Genomic DNA, 24,220 nt, shown 5'->3' with positions numbered 1-24,220 from the left:
GAGAAATTTAAGAGAGATCTATACTGAAATTGATATTGGTACCACAGCACAACCAAGTTTTCTTGTCATACACTACTGGTGCTACAAAGACCTGAGACTATTGCTTATTGGCTGCCAGCATAGTCCGTGAATTTGGTTCTGTCGCCTCACCTCGTTGCTAGTGATTCAACGTACGTGAAAGAGTACATTATTTAGACCTATAATGAATAGAAACAAATACAGGGGTGGAAGAAGAGAAGCGCAAAAAGTTTCTTGAGCTCAGGGGCCTAAAATATCCAAATATACTTCTGTGTTTAACCATGTTCTTATTTTCTCCATTTTATGAATGCAAAATGGGAAATTAAAATATTACGCAAACTTCCTCCCCCCCCCCTTCATCAGAAACGATTAGACATGGGTCAATTTATTCTGAACAAGGGCTTTATATACCAAACTTCATCTGTCTAATTTGAGTTCGTGAGATGCTCTGTTTTCTGGTATAAATTTTTAATTCTTCGTTTTCCGATTATGGTACGCATTTTAATTGGCATAACAAAAACCCAGTTCGAGGCAGGTGCTAACTATATTCAAAAACTGATTTCAAATGGTTAAAGCTGCTTCCCCGTAATGATATCGCAAACAAGATCACTTTCATTTATACTAACAGAGATTAAAGAAAAAAATATTAATTTTCGTGTTTACATTTTTACAAGTTTTTAAACTTGGCTGCTTTGCGCTCTAATAAGACTAAGCATGAAAGATTTCATAACGCATAAATTTTTATAACTTTTAGATCAAGAATATTTTGTGCCCAAATGAATCACTGAAGCATATGCTGTGTTGTTGACTTGTAAAGCTGCTGTAATTCAGAAAAGTAGCATGACCCAGTATAGGAGTGGAACAAGAAATCCACAATGGAATTTTTCTGTATGGGTTAAGAGATCCATTTGAACAAGAAAAAATATTTTTTTCTTAAAATATAAACAAATAAAATGGAAAAAACGCTCTTGAGGTTCTTGTAGTTCGACAAACATTTGCAACAAGGACCAGTTAGATGGATAGATCACTGGCCAAAGACCAAGTTATCCAGCATTGATGATGAGCTTGTTTGCAACTTCCTTCACAGTATTCATCTACTGTAAGTAAGTAGTATATTAAATACAGTAATTAGAATAATCACCGGTACGCTAACTTGAAACTGTGCAAGGAGTATCAAGAAAAGTATTCCGAAAAAGAAGTGCACTTTCAAAAACTCGCAACTCGTAGCACTGACACGTCATAGCTGGTTGTTCGCTTTTTCTTATGTTAAACGGAACAAACCTGTATTTTATTTGCTGTTTTCCGTCTTGTATTGAAGCATAGAGGCTGGGCACCGTGAAAGCCTGGATGGTTTGAGAGAATGAAAGTTACCATATTAACTGCTATGGTTCTTTGTTTCCAGTATCAAGCGCGGTAACGCGGGTGGAATTCGACTGTCTTACATCCTTATGCGACACTAACGTTATAAAGGACAGCGCGCACTATTAAGATTCTGACCTACGACCTGCGCTTGAATGTGGTGCAGTCTGAGGATGCAAGATAAACCCTTACTGTATAGGTCGTTCTCCACCAGACTATCTCACCTCCACGAGCTGGATTACAAGACTTGATAACATGACTGAGAACACTTAATGGTACCAATCTGTTCATGCATCTGCCGCAGTATATATATATATATATAAAACAATAAACAATACCGCCACTTCTCCCATTTTTTATGGCTAACCATTTTCAACATACACTAGCCTTGTCGACTACAATATTACTGAATAAAACAAAAATACAGGAATAACAATAACAATCTTTCTTTCTTCAAAGCCATAAGAAGTATATAAAATTATTGTTCACAAAATGATTTTTCCGAAAAATTATGAAACTAAAAATAAGTCTTAATTTAATTAGGCAGTGAAGGCTAATAATTTTTTCTCTTTTGGAAATAATGTCATCTACGATTACTATTATTATTATTATTATTATTATTATTATTATTATTATTATTATTATTATTATTATTATTATTATTATTTTAATTTAAAATCACCTTTCACAATTAACATCAGTACAAATACACGAACGACTGGAAAGTGATGCCACTGTATTATACACCATATTTACGCGATTCTAAGACGCACATTTTTGTCGATTTTTCCCCCCCTCCAAAATCAAGGTGCGTCTTCGATTTGAGTTATGGAAATTTAGGCCAGTTTAGATGGGATTTTGCCAAAAATTGTTGATCCCGTTAATCACGATTCTGTAAAGAATGTGTATTTTCTGTGTAGGAACAGAATGCAGAATCGTGTATTTTACGCGAAATTATACCGATAATGGATTGCTATAAAACTAATGCAAGCAAGTGTTGTAGCGTAATTACATTAGAAAAAAACCAGCAGATGCACATTAATATACCGTAAATTTCAGCAGTAAGTTCAATGTTTCTTTATTTTCCCATAACATTATTTGTTTACCTATGTTTATTAATTTCTTTTTTCATTTTTTTTTAATGAATGCAGTGTAGGTTTTTTTTTTCATTTTCGCCAAGGATGCGTCTTACATTCAAGGATTTTTTTTTTTCAATTTTTCCTTCAAAAATTGGGGGTGCGTCTTACATCTGAGGACGTCTTAAATTCATGTAAATACGGTAGATGAAGTTACACTGAAAGAATAAAAATGTACTGGAGACCCGACTTCGATCCCCAAATCTGCCATATATTATTCTCTCTCTTTCAAATTCAAATCTACATTGCTTTTATCAAACGGTCTTTTGAATGAAACTAATACTTACATTCGCTGAATTATGGTAACAGCTACACCATTGGACAGTTTGTCAGCGAAACTCATAGCACCATAAACAAAAGCTCCACTTTCCGTGTTCGGTCCAATTAGATCAGCCGTAATTCCTAAACTTGTTACAAGCATTACTGAACTTCCAGCTCCTGTAAAGTAATGTATTATTATTATTATTATTATTATTATTATTATATACGAGGAAAAGTTCTAGTCAAGAGAACCAACCTCACAAATGTGTAAATCGGTGGCCACGTAACCGGAGAAGACCTTCATTCATGTGCTAGAGGTTCAACAACAATCCCTAACAGGATGTCCTTGATTCAGTTGCTGAAAGTTCAATAGAAAAAGGACCCTCTTGATTCATCTGCTACATTTTGAAAACAACTCCACAAAACACATTCCTTATTCATATCGCGTTCGTTTCTCATTCAATTCTATAGCATCCACTCCATGAGCTACGCATTCCAAAGGTCTTCTTTTCTACATGTCCAAATCACCGAAGTTTACTTTCTTGCAGTTTTTCTTCTAGTACTGACTTCCTCTTTACTGGTTCTCAGATCACCAAGGCCGGCTCGTCCATATAGACAACCTAGGCGGCTGTGCAGGGCGAAAACATTTAGGGGCGGAATGGCAGTCTTTTTTTTTTCTTTCTTTTTTTTGCGTGCGGTTTATCAACATTAGGCAGAACGTGCGTGCGCCAGCGCCCTACACATTTAGGAAGAGGAAGTTCATGAAAAGTGGAATTACCCAAGATCAATTACCGCTCACCTGTATGGAGCCGGGGAACATCTATCTGGCCATAGTACGTTTCCGTGTTCCCACTGCTCATTCTATTACTAAAAAAGATCTGCATTATCTGAATATCCAGACTCCGGATGCTCGCAGAAATGTCACTGGCTTAAAGTTTCTACATAAGGTAGTCAATGGAAACTTAAGGTCTGAAACACACTTCAAGAATTATTCCAACACATTCCTACCCTTGTAGCATCAAATATCCACCTGTCCTGCCCTAGGCTGTCGGTTATTCAAACACCTTTCTTTCACAGAGCACCAAATTTATATAATCAGATAACTTATGTGCACATGTTAAAGCTTCCCAGCTTTTGACAGAATAATTACACAAATTCAAAATAATTAAAAATGAATTAAGAAACATCATCTATGATTTATCTTTTTTTATTATTTTTATTTTTCTGTATTGTTAATGTTTCCCTCTGTAAGTGGCACTCATTATGCTGTATCTGAGTATCTGTTGAAATAAATAAATTAAGTTAAAAATAGATCCGACAGTCCTAGTGAAAGAAAAAAATAAATAAAATCTTTGAGTTTTACATCCTATGGTTAAATCAGCTAGGCTAAAGGAGTCGGTGATGATGAGAAATGAATAAAATGGTGGAATGAAGAAAGTGGGAGGGAACGGGAGAACCCCGAGAAAACCCACGCACACCCTAGTGAAAGAGTTTGCAAGTATGAAAACAAGGAACGTAAAGTTAAGGTTATAAATGCTGTTGTTCAATTTATCTTAAACAGTGAATGACAGACTTATGGAAATATTAAAATGTACTATCTCAACATCACGAAATGTATGTTGTTTTTACACTCGTGCAAACAGAACTGATTTTTCTGCGATATTTGTTGAATGTAAATAAAGCTACTGGAATCAAAAATTATTTGTAAGTGTAAACTTGCTAATGCAAGTTTAGACTAATTATTAACGTATAAATTGCCTATGTACAAAGCTGTTTATAGTATACGTCTTAGCTTTTGATTTCCTTAAACAGGCAAAAGTTAAATTTTTGGATACATTGTAGTCACTAATCACGTTTTCTATTGAATCTTTTTAGAAAGAATTACAACTATATTTAATTTTATATTTACAATGGACATCGACATGGTTTACATTACAATTTAATTTTTTGTTGCCTTGTGGTTATATTAGTAAAATTTCATTCCAAATGTCACAGCAATAAAAATGTTTTTAAAAAATAATTGGCTTATAGATTACTTATTAATACCATAGAGAGAGGCATTGGGAGTAAGTTTTATTTTATTTTATGCTTAAACAAATGATAACAATGTGATGTGGTGAAAATGTCAGGGACGATAAGGCTTCACTTAGGTTTGGGTTTGGGGGAGAAGGAAATTATGGGGGTGCATACATATTTTTCGCCTAGGGTATAAAATATCCTAGAGCTGCCCCTGCAGATCACCTCGTCCTTAATTTTGTTCTTCCATGTTACTCCACTATCCATCGCTGCTCTGTTCCTTTCTCTTCTTCGTCCTCCAACATTCCGCTCCGTACAACATAGCGGTCTCACTACTGTTTTGTAATCTATCCTTTAAGGCGTATTGGTGCTCAACAGTCACACAAGACTCATGCCGCTTCTCTCCATTTTGTTCAATCGCTGTTAATTCAGTCAAATACAGGGGTGGCTGGTTTAAACCAAGGTGGTTTAAACCAAAAAACAAAAAAATGTTCGTAAAAGTGTAAGTGTTTGTAAAATCTTGATGAACACACATTTGTGGGTTATCACGTTTCACTCCCGTATATTATTCGTATTATATTCAGACCTAAATTCCCCATTCATTACTCAAAAAGATTATACTACAAAAGCAACTTTCTTTTTTATAACTTTATAAATGTTTACTTTGTGATTTTTTGTAGTTATTATTGTTATGTAATTGCAATCGAAGAAAAATTCTAAATATTGTTTTGTTTCAATGTTTACTATTGATAAAATACATCGAAAATGCCGTACTTTGTGTGTGTGTGTGGGGGGGGGGGGGGGGGTCATACAGACCCCACGAGAGGCATTTAGTGAAATAAGTATCTTTGGTATCTATTTATGTATAAATGAATCTGAGCCAAAGTGGACTCAAATAATTCGTATCTTTATTCACTTTTCTTATTGATATGCAGATTAAGTCGGTGTATTTCTTTAATTTGGACCAATAAAAGTCGTTGTTAACTAACTTGAACTAAATTAGTTCTGTACTCCGTAGTACTTTGAAATTGTTCATATGTAATTCTGTGTAATGGTTTCACTTGTGCAACTGTTTATCTTTTTGTCCTTCTGAAATGACTCTTGACAGTTATATTAAGAAGCATGTAAAGATCAGTACAACGTATTTTTTTTTTTTTTTATCAGGATTCCTTCGTGAGTGAGTCGGCAGACGTATCGCATTTGTGGCCAATTAGTCCTGTTTCCGAGTTCAAATGGAGGACAATTTCTCTCGGATGTAACTCGAGAAGCGGTTTTTATTCCGCTTTAAGATTATGTGACCCCTTCCAGCATAACCCGGTTGTTGCATGATAACATCAAGGCGAAGCAAACTTATTTCTGTCCATATATGATATGAATATATAGAGCAAATTATTTAAACCATAAAAACCTGGTTTAAACAAACAAACAAAAAAAAAACGGTTTTTTTTGTTTGTTTTTTTTTTTAAATAAAAACCATGGTTTTTGCCAACCCTGGTCATATACATCTTCCTCTATTCCTGATTTCCTGTAGTACTGATTCCAAATACTTGAATTTCTTCGTCATTATCACCTTTTCTTCTTCGTCCAGACGTATTCTTGTACTTGTGATTTCATTTTTGGTGAATAGACAATGTAAATATTCTGTCTAGGTTTTACTAATTCTAATCTCTTTTCTCTCTAATACTCCTCTCGAGGAATTCAATTTTTCTTGCAGCACTGCCTTGGTCTCACTCACCAGCAAGATGTCATTCAGAAATAGCATATTCGAAAGTCCTGAATCTTGGAAGTCCTTTGTAAGCTTCTCCATCACAACTGCAAAAAGGTGTGGCCTAAGACTAACTTATTGATGAAATCCCACTTTAACCGTAAAGTCTTCTTTTATTCCACACGCGCTCTTTACTCCTGTCGCACAGATGTGTGTGTTCCTAACACACTTTTCTTCAGTGTCCACCAAATTAGTTCCCGTGCCATTGTCATATACTTTCTGTAACTCGAAAAAATTATATGGAGACCCTTCTGGTATTCTCTGTATTTTTCTATTAGCATCCGAAGTGCAAATATTGCATCTGTTATCGACCGCCCAAGCATGAAACCAAAACCTTATTCATCTATTTGGCGCTCCGGAGAAATCGTGAAAAGGCGTTCCTCATTTATCTTGTGGATATTCAAAAGCAATTCCCTGAAAAAGCACCTGAGACTCCATTGCTGGAAATTCAAAAATGGTTTCTGAAAAAGTGTTCTTGATTTATCAGGTAGATCGTTGCATTTTACAATATTTTAGTTCCTAGATGTTACAATCATATCTTTTCTAGTCAATTTAATCCTTTAATCAGAAATTAATTTAAATTTTCAATACGTAGTAACATTCGTCTAGGTAAAAGATTGCAGCATAAAGTAGCTGAAAATTTCGTCCTCTTTCCTGGATATTTGAACCTGTAAACGTACACTACGAAGATGATGTGTTTTTCATTCTTATTGAAGAGATGGTGAGGGTGTCTGTGTTGGATAAATTTTTGACAAATATTACATGTCCCTTTTAATTCCTCACCTTTGTATCGACCTAAAGATGGTTTTCACAATTAAAGCAAAAGTTCATCTTGGAAACGTACATTTTTACGAGGCTCATGTCCAAAAAAAAAAAAAAAAAACTTTTTAAAAAACAAGAAAATGATAGAAGAGAAAATTTATTGTCATTGATATACAAGTACATACCTTGGCTATTGTACGACGTAGTCACCATGAACCTTCAGATATTTCTGGTAGCATGGCACAAGCTTCCGTATATCCTGTTTGTAAAAATTTGCGACCTGAGTGTGCAGCTAATCCAGAACTGATGTCGTGAGCGCTTCACTGTCGTAGAAACGCTTTGATCCAAGCCGTTTTTTCAGGTGAAGAAAAAGAAAGAAATCCCTAGGAACAAGGTCGGGGTTGTAAGGAGGATGACAATAGTTCTCATCGTAATCTTTGTCTTATTTCAACAGTACCAGAAGTTGTGTGTGGGCAGGCACTGTCATGGATAAAAAGAATTCTATTACGTAGCGTTTCCTCTCTACCGATTTTGGATGCACGTCGGAGTTTATTCAGTGTTTGACAATATACATCTACTATAACTGTTCACCCTGGTTCGAAGAATTCCATAAGAATGACACCCTTTCGGTGCCAAAACAAAGACGCCATGGTTTTGTGAACTGATGATGTTTGTTTGAATTTCTTCGCTTTAGGAGAACCAGAATGCGGCCATTGCATTGACTGCTGCTTCGACTCTTCAGTGACGTACGATATCCGGGTTTCATCCTCCGTCACTATGTGAGAAAAGAGGTCATCCTCATCCTCCTCTAGCGACCCACAAAAATCACGTGCAGCTGTCATTCTTTGCTGTTTGTGAGCGTCTGTCAGCATTTTTGGCACCCACCTCGCACACAGTTTGTGATAACTCAGCTTGTCAGTCACAACTCAACGCACTGTTTCGCAGACACTTCTGGAAACTCATTCAGTTATTGTAAACGGCGATTGGATCGCACTTTCTTGTTTACGCATTCCATCAGATAGTTCGTTGCTTTTATCGTCCTCGACACTTGGCCTTCCGCTACGCTCATCGTCAAGCATTTGAATGACTCTCTCTCTCTACTCATTTCTCTGTTGGTTTGTAAATGGCACATTATTTCCGATGGATGTCAGCTGCATTCTGTCCTTTGGCGTTGAAAAATCGTATGACAGATCTCACTTCACATTTGGCAGGATTTTGTATTACGTTAGCCACCTGACCTTACTGATACTCGTACGTACGCAACTCTATTCGGGCGATTCTATCTCTGTTGTGCGGGATTGGCATGCTAACTTCAATTAGTATTGCCAATCCCGCGTAAAAATCGACCCTTTTTTAACATTCGCTTAGTATTACACAGAAGGAGAATTAACAACATTTTCCGGCTATGTTTTGATTTGCTTTTTAGAATAATATGATTACTCAAATTAATAAATTGGGGCGTGCGGATTAGTAGGAAAGGCTACTATTATAGAATTTTGTATATTTCACAAAGCACCATTAACTCATTTTAATAAAGACTTCCGTATAAATGATCATCATACGATGGACTTCTATTGAGGATTCCTGTTGAAGTTGACAAGGAACATCTACACTTAATGATACAAAGACGCCACCTAATTTGCAGCTTATTTTGCTCGGGTGATATACATTTTTTTCTGCAAAACGGTGTAACCTAAATTACAAATGATGTAGTACTGAAATACTATCTACTTTATGGTAATCTTTAATTAATATTTTGAGTTGAATTCACCTTATCTATATTTATCTGTTACTTATCAGAAGATAGTAACAAAATAGCGAAACACAATATCACTAAAATATATGAATGTTTTTTGCTAAAACGCCTAATCAAATCAAACACTTCCGCGAAAGTACTCATAGTGTACTTTTCCAGTGTTATGATTATATCTTCGTTATTATTATTATAATTATTATTATTATTATTATTATTATTATTTGGTAAAAAACTATTTTTTTTTATTTCCGCTTCGCTATTTCTTTGTTTCAAACCCATATCTATATTTATTAGAGATATTGATGAGTGTAAAAAATCAAATTATCGAATAAAGTTTCAGAACGCACCTAAAAGAAAGGCCACACCATACAGTTCATAGGTTTTGTAGATAACTCCGGAGCCGAACCAAACCCAAATACAACCACCAATGCCCAAGAGACCACCTATGAAGTATGTCCACTAAAAATAAAGAAAAAATATCATAATAATAGCCTTTCACACAAATACTACATGTAATAAAATTGATTATATTATACGTGGAGTGTTGTACTGTATGGGGAGGAAACGTGGACATTACGTAAAGGTGACGAAAATCGACTGGCAGCCTTCGAAATGTGGGTGTGGAGAAGAATGGAAAGAATTAGTTGGGTCGAGCGGAAAACGAATGAGAGAGTGTTAGAAATGGTGGGTGAGAAAAGAACACTTTTAGATATAATTAGGAAGAGGAAGAGAAACTGGTTGAAACATTGCCTAAGAAGAGATTGTATCATGAGGGACGTCCTAGAGGGTATGGTGGCGGGAAAGAGAGGGAGGGGGCGAAGGAGACTACAATTAATGGATGATATTAAAACAGAAAGATCATACGCGAAGACGAAAAGGTTAGCGGAGGACCGTGGAGCATGGAAGCTTCTCAGCTGCGGCAAGTGACCTGCCAATAAAGGCAGAATACCTATGATGATGATGATGATATTATACGTAATAAAACAGTATAATGGTTGTCCCAATTTTACCTAATAAATGGTTTAAATCAGCAACAATACGGTTTTATTGAGCTACTCTCACCTAAATAAATACCAGCAGATCTCCTTTTGTATCATGGAGAATTTTCTATTATTCGTTTACTATTTCGATCAGCACTGTGATCTTGGTCACCACCACACCTGCTTGTGTAAACTCGATTTTACATCTCAATAATGACTAATTAAAATCAATAGTCGTAAGTATAAGAAAAAGTTATATTTATATTATATATAAATATATACAGTATATTAAGCCCAATATAAAGTTATCTTTTTTTCAAATGTCACTAATCCGCTTATTATATATTTCAAATCTACATGTAAAACGAAAACGGATAATGCCACATTTATTATGTAGTGTTGCAAACTAAGGACACTACAGCACCACACACATCGAAAAATAACCAAATTTTGGAGGGTCTACAAAAGTAAAAAAACAAGTGAGATAGACAGGGCTATGCACACCCAAAGTCCTTAATATCGAACACTACTGTCATCGTATGACGTATATCCAACAAGTAGGAAAAAAGTTACTAAAAATTCTGAAGATACTACATAATTTTAAGAAGTGTTACAAACTTTACCATATTCCTAGAACAGTTTGAGGTATCAAAATTGCTGTAAACGGAACTATGATCTTCCTATCTATTGAAAATAATCTGCATAATTGGATCTGATACTTATCTAAACACTTTTCTGAGTCAAATTTTCAACCCTTTGTAACTTTGTTTTATCCTCTAGAAATCTGTCATAATATGATCATAATATTTTAGACACTAAGGTTCTTTGGATGTGCATTGCCTCGTCTGTTTCATTTGCATTATAGCTGTATAGGCCACCAAAATTTGAATGTTTGTGACACTCTAGTGTCCTTAGTTTTCAACACTGCATAATAAATGTGATATTGTTAGTTTTCATTTAATATGAATTTGAAATGTCTAATAACCTGACGTATTGCTGTTTGAAAAAATATAACTTTATGTTAAGTTGGGAACACTGTAAACATGGTGGTATTGCAGATTATGTCAAACAATGTTCCCCTGCTGATATCTGTATGGTATTTCAGCGTTTGTTATTCTTTCAAAAGTTATAAGAGCGTATCTAGGTAAATACGCCCCCATACATATATATTTGTTGAATGGCATTTTTCAAAACTTTTAATAAGTCAAAATATGAAAATTAAAAAAATAAGTTCTACCATTTCTATCCTTAATTTTTACAATTTATTTCCCAGACCAAAACTGAAATGATAAGCAATAGAAAGCTCAAATATATACTATTATTATGATATAGTAAAATAAATATCTCAAACTTATGCTTTCTTCATTTTTTTTAATCAGCAGTGTATATTGAATAAATGGGGAAAATTTTTAAAAAGAAAAACCTAAAACTCGCAACCTGACACAATACAGAGTCATCTAGGCATAAACATTTAAAAATACAATTTAAGCTAGATATCCTTTGCGAATTTGAGATGCGTTTTATTTAAAAGGCAGAAATACGTTGAAAATAAGTGGCTAAAGTCATAAAGCAATGACAGTGACGAAATGTTATTTACAATTTTAAAGTTAGCGATTTAAACATATATCGTTAGACACTTAAGCTTCGCAGGAATCGATGTATACTTGTACTGTTAAAAAAGTATAATTAACTAGACGTGTTTTTAATCTGTCACATAATCACTTCATGTATCTGTTATTTTCTAGATTGGAAGAAAGTTGATTACCTGCAAATATCATTTTCAAAATTATCAAATACATTTTACAGTTTTGTCTAAGTAACTAATTCGTTACGTAAGTGTCTTGAACATTATCCCGTACACAGAGTATTAAAATTGCTCACCTTTCTACCGAGACGTTCATTTAAAAGTTTAACAGAAAACGACGCAAAAAAACTGCTCAGAAACATCATGAGAGGAACTATAGCCAGACTTTCAGATCTCATATTCAGAGAGACATGAAGATACATTGGAATATACACTTGTGAAAGATTCACAAACAGACGGGTTGACATGTACAAAAGTGCTACTTGATAGAACTGAGATTCACGCAGAAAGCTGACAGCTGACATGTAAGATCTGCAATTTGGTCCTGGTAGTGTTGAGATTTCACCATTGCGAATCCTAAGAGACACCTCAGGACGTGGTTCTTTAACTCCAAGGTGGAAAACCAATGAAAATACTGACCCTATGGAAAGCCCAATAAGCACAATATGCTGCAAAAAGAAGACATACATATATTAATACTGTGCCTTTAGAATAACTCTTTTACAACGCTGAGAAGTTATAAAATCATTTGACAACACTGCTAGTAGTAAGGCTATTTAATTAACTACTTTAAATTGTTAGTGAAAGATTGCATTATCTCATTTACAAACAGATTTTCCATATAAATATGCACTTATGCTTACTAGCATAGATAATAGTAGTATGCGACTTGACATGATATGTAAAACTGCGTTCCTTGTGTTATTTGTATTACTTCACTTGCTTGAAATCTATCATAGATATAGGTTACTTTATTTTGCGGGAGGGAGAGAGGCACTTCTATTTACTTTAGTATTCTTTTATCTCTTATTTTTAATGTGATTATTTGATCTTATCATTACTTTGAACTCAATTCTTTATTATTATTATTATTATTATTATTATTATTATAACTTTGTTTTACTTTTTTCTTGCTGACAAGAGTTAAGTGTTAGAATAGCCTTGATTGAATCTCGTCTGCTTTAATAAAAACGTTTGGTTTTGAATTTGACAGCTACTTAATTGAAGAACGTTGGCTTTTATCGATTTTAACGTTATTCACCTTAGACCTTTTCGAAGAAAAGAATACCAAAATCACTGTAGCAGCTAATGTGTGTAGATAACCACCGATACTTAAAACACTTTAAAAAGCACGTTCTTCAATTAAATGTCTGATGGATGATAGCATCAGGGTTAGTTGCTGAAACAATACCAGCAAAGCGATCTTCGGAATAAGAATCACAGAGCACATAAAAAGGTTAGTAGTTGTTAGTCTTAACAAAAATATGCGTGTGTTAAAACTTATTGTTAATAAAATACACGGCGCAGTAGTGAATTGAACAATTTTGCAACACTGTTTTTCAAATATAGAACTAAGCGGAGGGTGAAACCACTTTTACCGTCTTGTAGTTTACTAAAAAGTATTTAGTCACAATGGAACAGTGGACCAGAGAACACGCGCCTTTACTGTGAAAGAATTGGACAAGATCAATCAGTTACATAATCGCTCAGTGTGAATTTCGAAGACATTACGCAATAGATTGCAATCATGCTACGCCACCAGTTCATGCCATTAGACTTGGGCACGAAATTTCAAGGCTACTCGTTCTACACTGAAGCAAAAAGGTAACACTGTATATAAACAGTACGTACACCCGAGAATATCTCGATTGTGAGAAAGACTTTTGAGCCAAGTCCACACCAGTCAACGCGTCGCTATTCCGAGTGACTCGGACTGTTTGACCACACTGTATGGTGAATTTCTCACAATGATCTAAAATTTCACCTGTTACAGTGATTCTTATTATGAACCAATTTTTCGAACATTCATTTCATTTTATTTTATGCAATGGATTTAAAGAAGTGTATTTAGTTTTCAGTTTTGCATTTTCTTTCATTTTACGTTACAATAGACTCTTTGTTAACATTTGAACATCATCCGTGGGAACTGATAAGATAACATACTCCCATAGACTTTGCTTAGATGTCAAGTAATGCTTCAGTCAATGACAGAGCATGTGCAGACAAAATGATAAAAATTTGTATGAAACGAGGGTTTCGGAAGTACTTTTTACGCCTGGGTTATAAATCCGTGGGCCGTGCTTCGTCTGAGAAGCGGAAAGAACGCATCATATCTTATTAGAAAGACTTGCGTTAGAATTTGTATTTAATTATTCGCAACATTTTTTTTTTTTTTTATCTTAACCTCTAAAACGTGAAGTATGTAGATGTAAGCTTATAAAATATAAAAGAAAACAAAAAACAATGAATTGAATCATATATGCAATTTCTTCAATATTTTCCTCCGTGCTTATTATGTGCATACCCAGTATATACTAGGTTTTATATTTTTTCTTCACAGTGAAATCAAATTGCTGAAGTTATTATCCTTATTAAACAGCAGTTCTTCAGGTATGGATGAAGTTCCTTCCAAGGTAATTAAAAAGTGTGCGAAACATATCACACATCAACTTTGTTACCTCATAAATTTCTCGTTAGAAAACGGTATATTTCCCACACTGCTTAAAAATGCTAAGGTTCTCCCAACTTTTAAAAAGGGTGATGAAAATATCATGACAAATCGACTTATTTCAGTGTTATCGATAGTTTCAAAGATATTTGAGTCAGTCATGGCAAAACGTCTTAGCAAATTTTTAATAACTCATAATATTATCTCGACTTTTCAGCACGGATTTCAGAAGAATAAAATTACTGATACCGCTTTATTTGATTTTCTTACTGATGTCCTGAAATCACTCGATAATAAGAATTATGTTATAGGTTTGTTCATCGATCTGTCAAAGGCACCTGACAAAACTGATCACAATATTATGCTAAATAAATTGTCTCAATATGGCATACGTGGCGTAGCAAACCAGTGGTTTTCATTCTACCTAACAAATAGATGCCAAACTGTTCAAATTACAAAAGTTGAATCAAATGATCCCGCACTTTCTTTTCAAAACCAACAAAAATTACCAGAGGTGTCCCTCAGGGCTCTATTTTAGGCCCTACTCTATTTATAATTTACATAAATGATCTAATAAAAACTTTACACCCCACAAAATGCATATTATATGCTGATGATATAAATATAGTTATTACTGAACAGGACCCAAATTTAGTATTGGTAAAGGCAGAAAAGGTTATAAGCAAAATAGTTACTTGGTTGAATGCAAATAACCTTCTCCTAAATACAGATAAAACAGTCGCAATAAACTTTTGTTTTCCAGGAAATAATCCATCCTTCCCTTCGCTAAACATTAATGGAAAACAAATTGAGTGTTCTAATACAACAAAGTTACTTGGTGTTTACATCGATGATGATTTGTCTTGGCAAACCCATGTTAAAACACTAAATAAAAAATTGACTACTTTATGTTTTGCGTTCTTTAGGTTACGTGATACAGTTTCACGAAATAGTTTATTGACGATTTACTACGCAAAAGTTCAATCACTCCTCAGTTTGGGGATCAGCCGCATGCAGTCAGGAAACATTTCGGATACAAAAGAAAATACTATGAATAATATTCAGACTAAATAAAAGAACATCCTGTAAACAAATATTTAGATCACAAAAAATTTTAACCCTTCCAAGCCTATACATATATAAATCTACACACTTCGTGAAACAAAACAAACAGATGTTTATACAAACAAGAGATATTCATGCATACAACACGCGGCAATTAAACGACATTTACGTAGTACAACAAAATTACTCCAAATACCAAACAAATGTTTATTTAAATTGTACGAGACTTTATAATATGTTACCATCACATTCTAAAGAGGTAAATTTTAATACCCAAAACAAAATTCGTACTCTGTTACTTTCTAAAGCACATTATTCAGTTCAGGAATTTGCAAATGATAACAATGTATGAATATGATGTAATGATATAACAAATTTAACATGTGATGTTTGTTTATAATTTTATACTACAAATGGTGTAATTACAATTTGCATTTATATACATATGACAACTGTAGAACTTATAGAAGATACTCTCCATATTGTAAGTCAAAACAGCAAAATAAATAAATACATTATTTTCACTATAAATCTTAATATTGTGGTTTATTGTGGTCGTTTGTGGTGAGGTTGGAACAAACCTTCATTTTGTTTGATCACATTACAATTTGCATTGTAACAGCATTTGTGTGCCGATAGCTTTATACGCCGAAGCTGTCAATGCACGGGCGCTGGATGGATCTTAAGTTCGATTCCTGAGCTTGTTTATTATGTCTGTTTCTTTTCCTACCCACAGTAACTATAATACTGTACAGAATTCAAATAATTCACGCACACACGGTTTAGAACTAAGTTACAATGACATCAGCTGATGGAACAGCACAATAGCATTCTATTGCGTAATATTCTCAAAATTCACGTAAGCAATTCTGTGACTTTCACCGTTCTTGTAAAACATTTCCACAGCAATGTTGTTCGCCAGTACACCGCTCCACTGGAACTAAATGCTTTTCAGTAAGTTGCAAGATGACAGAAGTGGTTTCACCTCCTCCTCAACTCTACTCTTGGGGGAAGATAGTGCTGCAATCTCGCCGATTCACTACTGCACCCTACTGATGAGATATGAACAAAATCGCTTGAGTGTTCTTGATAATCGTCCACAAAATACTCGCCTCCGTTGAGTGAGTACCGAAGTACCCCTTGTGGGTCATTTCAAGAGAAGTTGATTATGACATGTTTAAGGACTATTAACGAAATATATTTATGATATATGAATAAAATTGCCTGAGCAGTTTTTTGCGAAATCGTTCGAAAACAACATCCTCACGAATTATCTATCTTTTCCAGATTTTTCCCACAGAAACAACTTATATCATAATAAAAGTTCTCAATTAAATATTGATTTATGAAATAAAGTAAACTCACTAATGCAAGTTCCCGAGAAAATAAAAAAAATTCTATTTTTACTCCCCCCTCCCGCAATAACAATCTTAATTGTTTGATGTAGAAATAAAAATTCGAAAAACTTCCCTGGAAAATTTTACAAGTTGTTCCCGAAAATCAAAATATGGTCCGGACATGTTGAACGGTATGGTCTATAGGTGTGTGTACATACATCGTGGCGGACGTTCCAACAACACTTTCGACATTCAGGAGAGTAGTAAAACAGGTAAATTCATTTAAATCTTCAATTCGATTTTTTTTTTCTTTCTTTCTCACGATCTTCTCTCGCATTGCCGCTCGAAAATGATAAGCAACGAGACTACTATTCTATCTCGTGTGATCGATAGTATTATGATAAGCTACCGTCAATTACCCGTTTCGCTAGGGTAAAATAAGAAAAAATAGTAATATGTTCAGCTCTCAAATCGACATAAACAAACAAAAATATAATGTAAAATCAGAAAATAAGTAATCTATATAAATACGAATTAAATATTACTATTATGGGCTGAATTTGGATTTAAACGGCATTGGAAGTGTCACTGTTCATCTCAGCAACCCCGAAAAATATGGATTCGACACTACATAATATCGGTCATTTTCGATCATTTTTATATATCTCCCCTTCCCCTAAGCTGAGGAGCTGAATTTGGATTTAAACGGCATCGTAAGTGTCACTGTTCATCTCTCAGCGACCTCGAAAACTATTGATTCGACACTAATATCGCAATTTTCGATCATTTTTATATATCTCCCTCCTCCTCCTCCCTTAACTTAAACTGACAAAATGAAATGATAAAAATCATCCCAGGCCCGAACCTTATCTATGTTGAGAATTTGATAGAAATCGGTCGGGTGGTTCAAGAGATATTAAGTCACAAACATAGTGACTTTTATTTATATATATATATATATATATATATATATATATATATATATATTCACTATCATTCCTAACTTCGGCACATATAAGTCAAAACTTAGGGTTAATACGATTAGAAAAAAATGGAGAGAAACTAAACTAACATAAATATGTATCACTATTTGGAATGAAATACCTTACTACACAGAAAGTAGAGATGCGCCTCCGAATTTCTTTATCAAAGATAAATTCTGGATCCCGGTCACGCATATTATAAGTAAAAGCGCAAATACTTCTTGTTTCGTGATTAGACATGGAAATGGCTCACTAGTAACTGCAATATGTATTTATTTAACAAAGTTCCACATACAGACTACGAGGCCAATTTACATTAGAACTATTAACAATGAATATCAATAACAACAATGGAACGATAGAAGTAGTCAGAAGAAGACGTCAGTCAGTCAGGTGCTATATATACGGCAAAAACCTGGTGAGACTGAGGCCAACACTTTCTAAAAATACTGTCAGGATAATCGATCATTGGTTCGAAGCTAGGACCTTCATGACTGCAAAATAAGAACGGGAACTATTAACTTACGTCTACTAATAAAGCTCACAATTTTATAACAAATTTTCCATATATGTCACAAATTATTATTATCACCCCCTCTCTTTCTTGTTACAGTTTCCTTCATTTCTTTCCTCCATTTAACTTCTCTTGCTTGTTCACTGATTTCTGATCGGGTTCGAAAATTCATTTTTCAAACCGTATTTCGGAGACCTATGCCTTGTACAATACGTTTACTTTTTAAAAATAACTAAAGATTACAAATAAGCATAGTCATGAAGTTCCAATCCACACCAAATTTACTTCCATGGTTGGTACTGAATTTGAGATAAATAACTGAAGGAGTGATTTGAGGTAGAAATTGTTAAAAGGAGTAAAGCTGCGGTTGAATGATAGAAATAAATCCTATCTTGGAGTGAAGTTTTCAATCGAATATTTTATTTCATTGTGGTAAACAATTAGCACAAACATACCTGAAATTTATATTCATCTTTTGGTCCAATTCTATCTTCTTCAGTCTCATTCGTAATATGTAAAACAGCCCAAGTAGTCACATAAATAAGTATGTTGGAAAAGACAGTAAAGCCGTACCTAAAAAGATTAAATTTAATTAATTAATTACTAATAAAACATAGCGGTAATGCAGAAAGTACATTATCTATTATATTAATGAAAGGAGGAAACAACCGATTAAAACTTTTTTTTTACACACCAAATCCTCTGTAGGAGCGAATTCAATAACATACAAAGAGTGACAAAGTGATTGACTGAACCGGGATCTCCCGATGCGTTAACCACTACGCCACCCAGTCCGCTTCCCAGAACAGCCAAACACCTTCTGACTCCTGTAGTTGGAGCTCCAATTGATGTGGAAGCTCATTACTATAGACTGGGGTATGCCAACATAAGTGGTATACTCCTGAATGTATGAATTAAACGACTAAAGTGAAAAGTATCTGTCTGTTTTGGAAACGGACTGCTTAGCACACCGACATAGTAAGCCGGAGACAAGGGTTCGATTCTCGGTTCCCTGAATTTTCATATTTCTATATACTTAATTTTTTTATTTTCTTCTAACCTTTTTCCCTTCTTGTCTCGTTAACCTTCTTTTGAGCTATATGATCATATATTTTACTATTTTCTATTAAATAACATGTATTACATTCCTTACCTCAAATGAAAGAATGAAAATTCTGGTCAACATGGGTGGAACATCGCTTCTTTTCATAGTTATATGCTACCGAAATTTCGAAACAGCGTATTTTTAAGCACCCTAGCTTGAACGTAACCCTAAATCGTATAGAAACTAGTAAAAGTCCTAAGTAAATCCCATGCACGACCGATAGAATGAATATTACAAGAGTAAGTTGATTAACTTCTAGAAATTGTTCTGATAGCTGGTCTTACTTTCCTGTATGATTTAAGACACTGCTTGAGGTAAGTCCCATAGTTTTCAATCTAGGATACTTTAAAAATTGGTTTCTCGAACTTCCGACAGCTTACTGCTCTACAAGGCGCTGTTGTATCTACTGTTGATTAGGAATTACTATCCATGTTTTGCGATGTTGTTTTACTTACTACTGTATACAGGTATATCCGTGTAACACGGGTACTCTACTCTATTCTATTTTGGATAAGGAACTGTATCTTTAGTCCAAAATAGTTCTGAGGGGGAGAAAGAGGGTAAAGTATGGACGAAATTGAAACAGAAAATTCCTTCACGAAAATGAAGAGGTTAAGTACAGACTTTGGTACGTGCAGTTTCTCAGTCTGCAGCAAGTGACCTGCCAATAATGGCATAATATCTATGATGATGAGTAAGGAAGACTAGTGTTACCATTGAAGCTGTTTCGATCTACGTTCAAGATGACACGAGTAAGTTTAAATATATGTTTACTTAAAATACCTGTTTGGCAAAATTGACAAAGTGTGTTGGTGTTTATTTTCCCTTGTTATGAATTTATTACCTACTTTCACCTATCTATTTCATCCAACTTACCTAATTGCTGTAAGCTCCGTTCGTACATTCTCGTCATGGCTAAGATCTGGAATCAGTGACAAATGTGATATTTGTACACATGCCCATCCGAATTGAAATATTATAACGAAGGAAGCATAATAAATAAGCTTAGCCCATTCATGACTCTCATCGCAGTGGATGCAGGGCATGAATATGAACGGAAAACTTACAAGAACACAAATAGTTCCTGAAATAAATAAATAAATAAATAAATCATTACTTAATAACTATCTGCCTCTCTACTATGACAACAATCAAAATTTAGATTAAATCTTTCATAAATACTCGTATTATATTAATTTCACCAATAGAAATCCACCAATTTATGTTACATTTGTAAGTACACACATTTCGGGCACGTATTGAGACATTTTGTATTCATATACTCTGACGTTTAAATATATTTATAATATGAGGAGGACGCTTCATGGAAATCATATACGTTTGTCAAAGTCTGATTAAGGTATTTTTGTGACTTTTCCTGTTTTCGTTCATCAAACAGGCTCAAGGACTTTCTAAAATTTAGAAATCGTCAAATGGTAATTAATGATACTGAACTTTAATGTATAACTTCACTATAATTATATATAAACAATTATTCATTATTTTGCATTATTTCCTAATATTACTAGGTAAAATCCCGCAATGACTGAAACAATTTCTACTTACTAAACTATGCTTTTGGTTATATACTACAAAACTCAAAATCTCAGTTTGCACCAATACCACAGAATACTCGGTGCCAATTTTTCTATTCACAGGTTTTTGGAGTGATATATAAATGTAATCATAAATAGATTCCGGCTTGTGTCATATCTGCGCTTGAAAATGATTCCAAACAAAACTGAAATGTTGTGTAGAATGTCTTAAAAAGCAGTGGATGCAAGGCGAGGTTTTGGAGTTTTGGCAATCTCCACAGATTTATTTTATTTTATTCTCTTACGCTCTATATAATCAATGCGTATTAAAAAGATTTTCAGAAGAGACAGAAGTTTATTTTAAGACAGTGAGCTCAGTTCATTACTCTTCGATACACATATGTGCCCATCTTTTTACATTATTTTCAGATCTTGTAAGTCATCTATTTAAATTTATTAGTAGCTAATTTATTCTTTGTCTGATATTTCCCACATTAATGCCAACATAATGCAAGCTAAATCAAACATTGCATGCATTTCACTCGTTAATAATTGTACTGCATTATTAAAATACTTCGTATATTTCCAATCCTCCAAATTTTCATTTTCTCTTGTAAACATTGTCATGACAAAAAAAAAAAAAAAAAAGAAAAAAAAAGAAAGAAAAGAAAAAAAAAAGTAAAATAACGGAGAAAAAAATCGACAGAAACATATTACTCCATTACTAATTATATAGAGCGAGATGTGTATACTAAACGCAATGTTAACTTGAGTGCCGAATCACGAGAGCATTACTACATGTTGGCGCGTGAACCTTTTCACAGAGAAGCCTTAGTGTGTGTGTATGTGTCTTGGTTTAGTTCTCAATCGCCAGTTGTTTCAACTGGCGCTGCTCTAAGCCTCAGCTGATATGCACGGAGCTGTGATTTCTCGTCCTTTTCCTGCCGCTAACGAAAAATATGTTTCTTGGCCCATTTGGTTTTAATAATTCATGAAAACACGATAATAGTAATACATGTATGTGAAATTCGCACGTGATATATTTGGAATCCTCACAAGTAAAACCCGAAAGCATGAACATCAGTTTGCTTATTCATTTCGACTGATTAAAGTACGAAAGGATAAGAAATGAAGTTATCTTCATATGTCTTACCTGGAAAAGGTTAATTATAAGCAGAGAAACACGAGCAGCCACCCTCGCACACAATAAATTAAAAATACGATTTTTTTTTTCTCAAAGCACCGCAACTCTACGTTGGCAGTGAGTAAATCAGCAGCGACCCGGCAACAATCATATCAACAATTTCTTCAACAGTTTTGTCTGCATATTTTTCTCTTAGTCAAGCGTACACATTGATGACAATTTACTTTGTTTGACTTTGAAGAGGTTTCCTTCTCTCGTGTTCGCGATAATACTGAGATGATAATAATTTGGATTCATTCATGTTTTCAATTTCGCGCTCAACACTCTTCATGATATCAGTTTCACTACACCCACACTACGCACTGCAGAGCATGTCACCATCTGCACAAAAATTGCAAAAGTTACACCTGAGTCCCATTCTTTCTTTTGTTTAATTTACTAGCAGGTAAAGAAATTTCTTACAGGGTAGCTACTCTATTTAATTTATATATAAAAAATATTAAGCCTTTTGCTATCCACTGTGGAAGATTTCCAACATTGATCAATCAACTAATTTAATTGGTATTGTTTCTGATATAAGATTTTTCAAGTTTATAATCTTGCAACACTTGCAAGAGACTTGCATCTTAGCTGCTGGCATTTTACTCCTTTCTTTCTTTCTTTCTGATTCTGAATCGTGACGTCATTTTCATAAACTGTTACTAATAAATCTAGTATCTTTTATTTTATATATTTATTTCTGTATTGATATTTTCATATGCTTACACTCAATTAGCTCATTGAATTGATCTCCTAAGTAATGTTTTTCGTGCATAGTGTGAATAACTATGTAACGGCGCGGAGTGGCCCGAATTGAAGATGCGTATCTCGGCTGTCAGGATTAGGTTGCGACGAGAATACTAAGGCGATTATGTACTTCCTTACCTTTTGCCTAATCAAATTATGGTTTTCCCTGACTTTCTAGGTTTTGAAATTTCTTAAAATGTATTTATCAGAAATATATTTTCATTCCTGAAATGTGCTGAAAGTTTTGACCATTCTTTACACAATATTGAAATATACATAATTAGAGCAAATTTGTAATATTTGACTTGTTAATCCCCTATATACAGTGGCTAAAACCATTACTTTTCTTGCCGAAGTTCTTACAAATAGCCACCAAGAATCAAAACGCACGACACATTCCTCCCAGCGTGGTATGTTTTGCCAGATCATGTTCACAGAAGTTATCTTCTAAGCGTATAAACAAAGTATGGAGGATGATTTAAGGTCTTCAACAGAAACGAATCGCTGGCTGTCCATGAATTGTCTGAGGAGACGGAAAAGATAGAAGGCTGATGGAGCTAAACCCAGAATGCGTGGATGGTGCTGGTGCACCTTCTAGCCAAATTGAACAATTTTCAACAACGTGTTGAGCAACATTTGAAAGAGCGTTTGTCGTGAAACAATTATTTGGAAAATGTTTCCTGGGGCATGCTTCACTAAGAGCGCTACACAATTTCGCTGATGTGTTAGTGGTAGGTAGTAGCAGCCACAGTGGTCCTAAATGGACGAAACTCCACACGGGAAACATCCCAGAGAACTGTTAGCGGATTGTTTGAGCACAGTAGGTAATTAAATTTTTTGAACGGCTGAAAGTCGGAATGAATGTTTCCACTCCATGCTGGACTGCTTTGTTTCGATAGTAAGACGCAGTTTCTAGGATTTATCGTCCGTCATTATAGATCCAAAGAGCATCATTCTATGACTTTTTCCTCCTTTGTCAGATACTTTTGTCGTGCAAAGTATCGTAGCCGTACCGAATGAATTGTTCAACTCATGTGTCAACATTCGCAAGCGGATATGTTGATCATTTTGAAATGACTCTTCACTTCTTCTGACAATGGCTGGTGTAACACGATTAGTCAGGAAAACAATCTCCATCGGACTCCACAACATTCCTCCTGTCAACCAGTTGTTATGAAAGACGTAACTCGTTTTTGAGGTAAAGAACTAGGTTACTGTTAGTCGCATGTCATCCTCATCTTGCAGTGTTTTACCGGAAAGGTGGGTATGCAGGCTGTGAAAAAGATAATAGTCTGCTGGTGCAAGATCAATAGAAAACAACAAGTAGGGGATTTTCTCCCAGCCACATTCCTCGATTTTAGTATAGGTCCTTCTTGCCGTGAGTTGACGCGCGTTAGCATTGTAGATGAATACACTCCTGCGAAAGGACGTTTCTCCAACAATGC

At 34.5% G+C, this 24,220-nt stretch overlaps 1 protein-coding gene across 3 annotated transcripts in view; it reads right to left on the bottom strand.

The window, feature by feature from the left end:
• Positions 1–24,220, bottom strand: part of LOC145677738 (major facilitator superfamily domain-containing protein 12-like) — a 64,996-nt gene that overhangs the window by 10,683 nt on the left and 30,093 nt on the right. For 2 of the 3 annotated variants that reach the window (XM_081748125.1, XM_081748129.1), the window contains exons 3-7: positions 20,187–20,394; positions 18,661–18,778; positions 11,935–12,306; positions 9,421–9,532; positions 2,801–2,951 (exon numbers count right to left, since the gene is read on the bottom strand). In XM_081748125.1, the coding sequence (XP_081604251.1) occupies positions 2,801–2,951; positions 9,421–9,532; positions 11,935–12,306; positions 18,661–18,778; positions 20,187–20,394 (961 nt within the window). The remainder of the gene's footprint in view (positions 1–2,800; positions 2,952–9,420; positions 9,533–11,934; positions 12,307–18,660; positions 18,779–20,186; positions 20,395–24,220) is intronic. The other variant, XM_081748130.1, reaches the window with a different exon arrangement.

This window comes from Thermobia domestica, chromosome 2 (assembly GCF_964235325.1).
Source record: "Thermobia domestica chromosome 2, izTheDome1.hap1.1, whole genome shotgun sequence".
Lineage (NCBI taxonomy): Eukaryota > Metazoa > Arthropoda > Insecta > Zygentoma > Lepismatidae > Thermobia > Thermobia domestica.
Note: the sequence above shows the minus strand (reverse complement) of the source record. Positions and strands in the feature narration are given on the sequence as shown.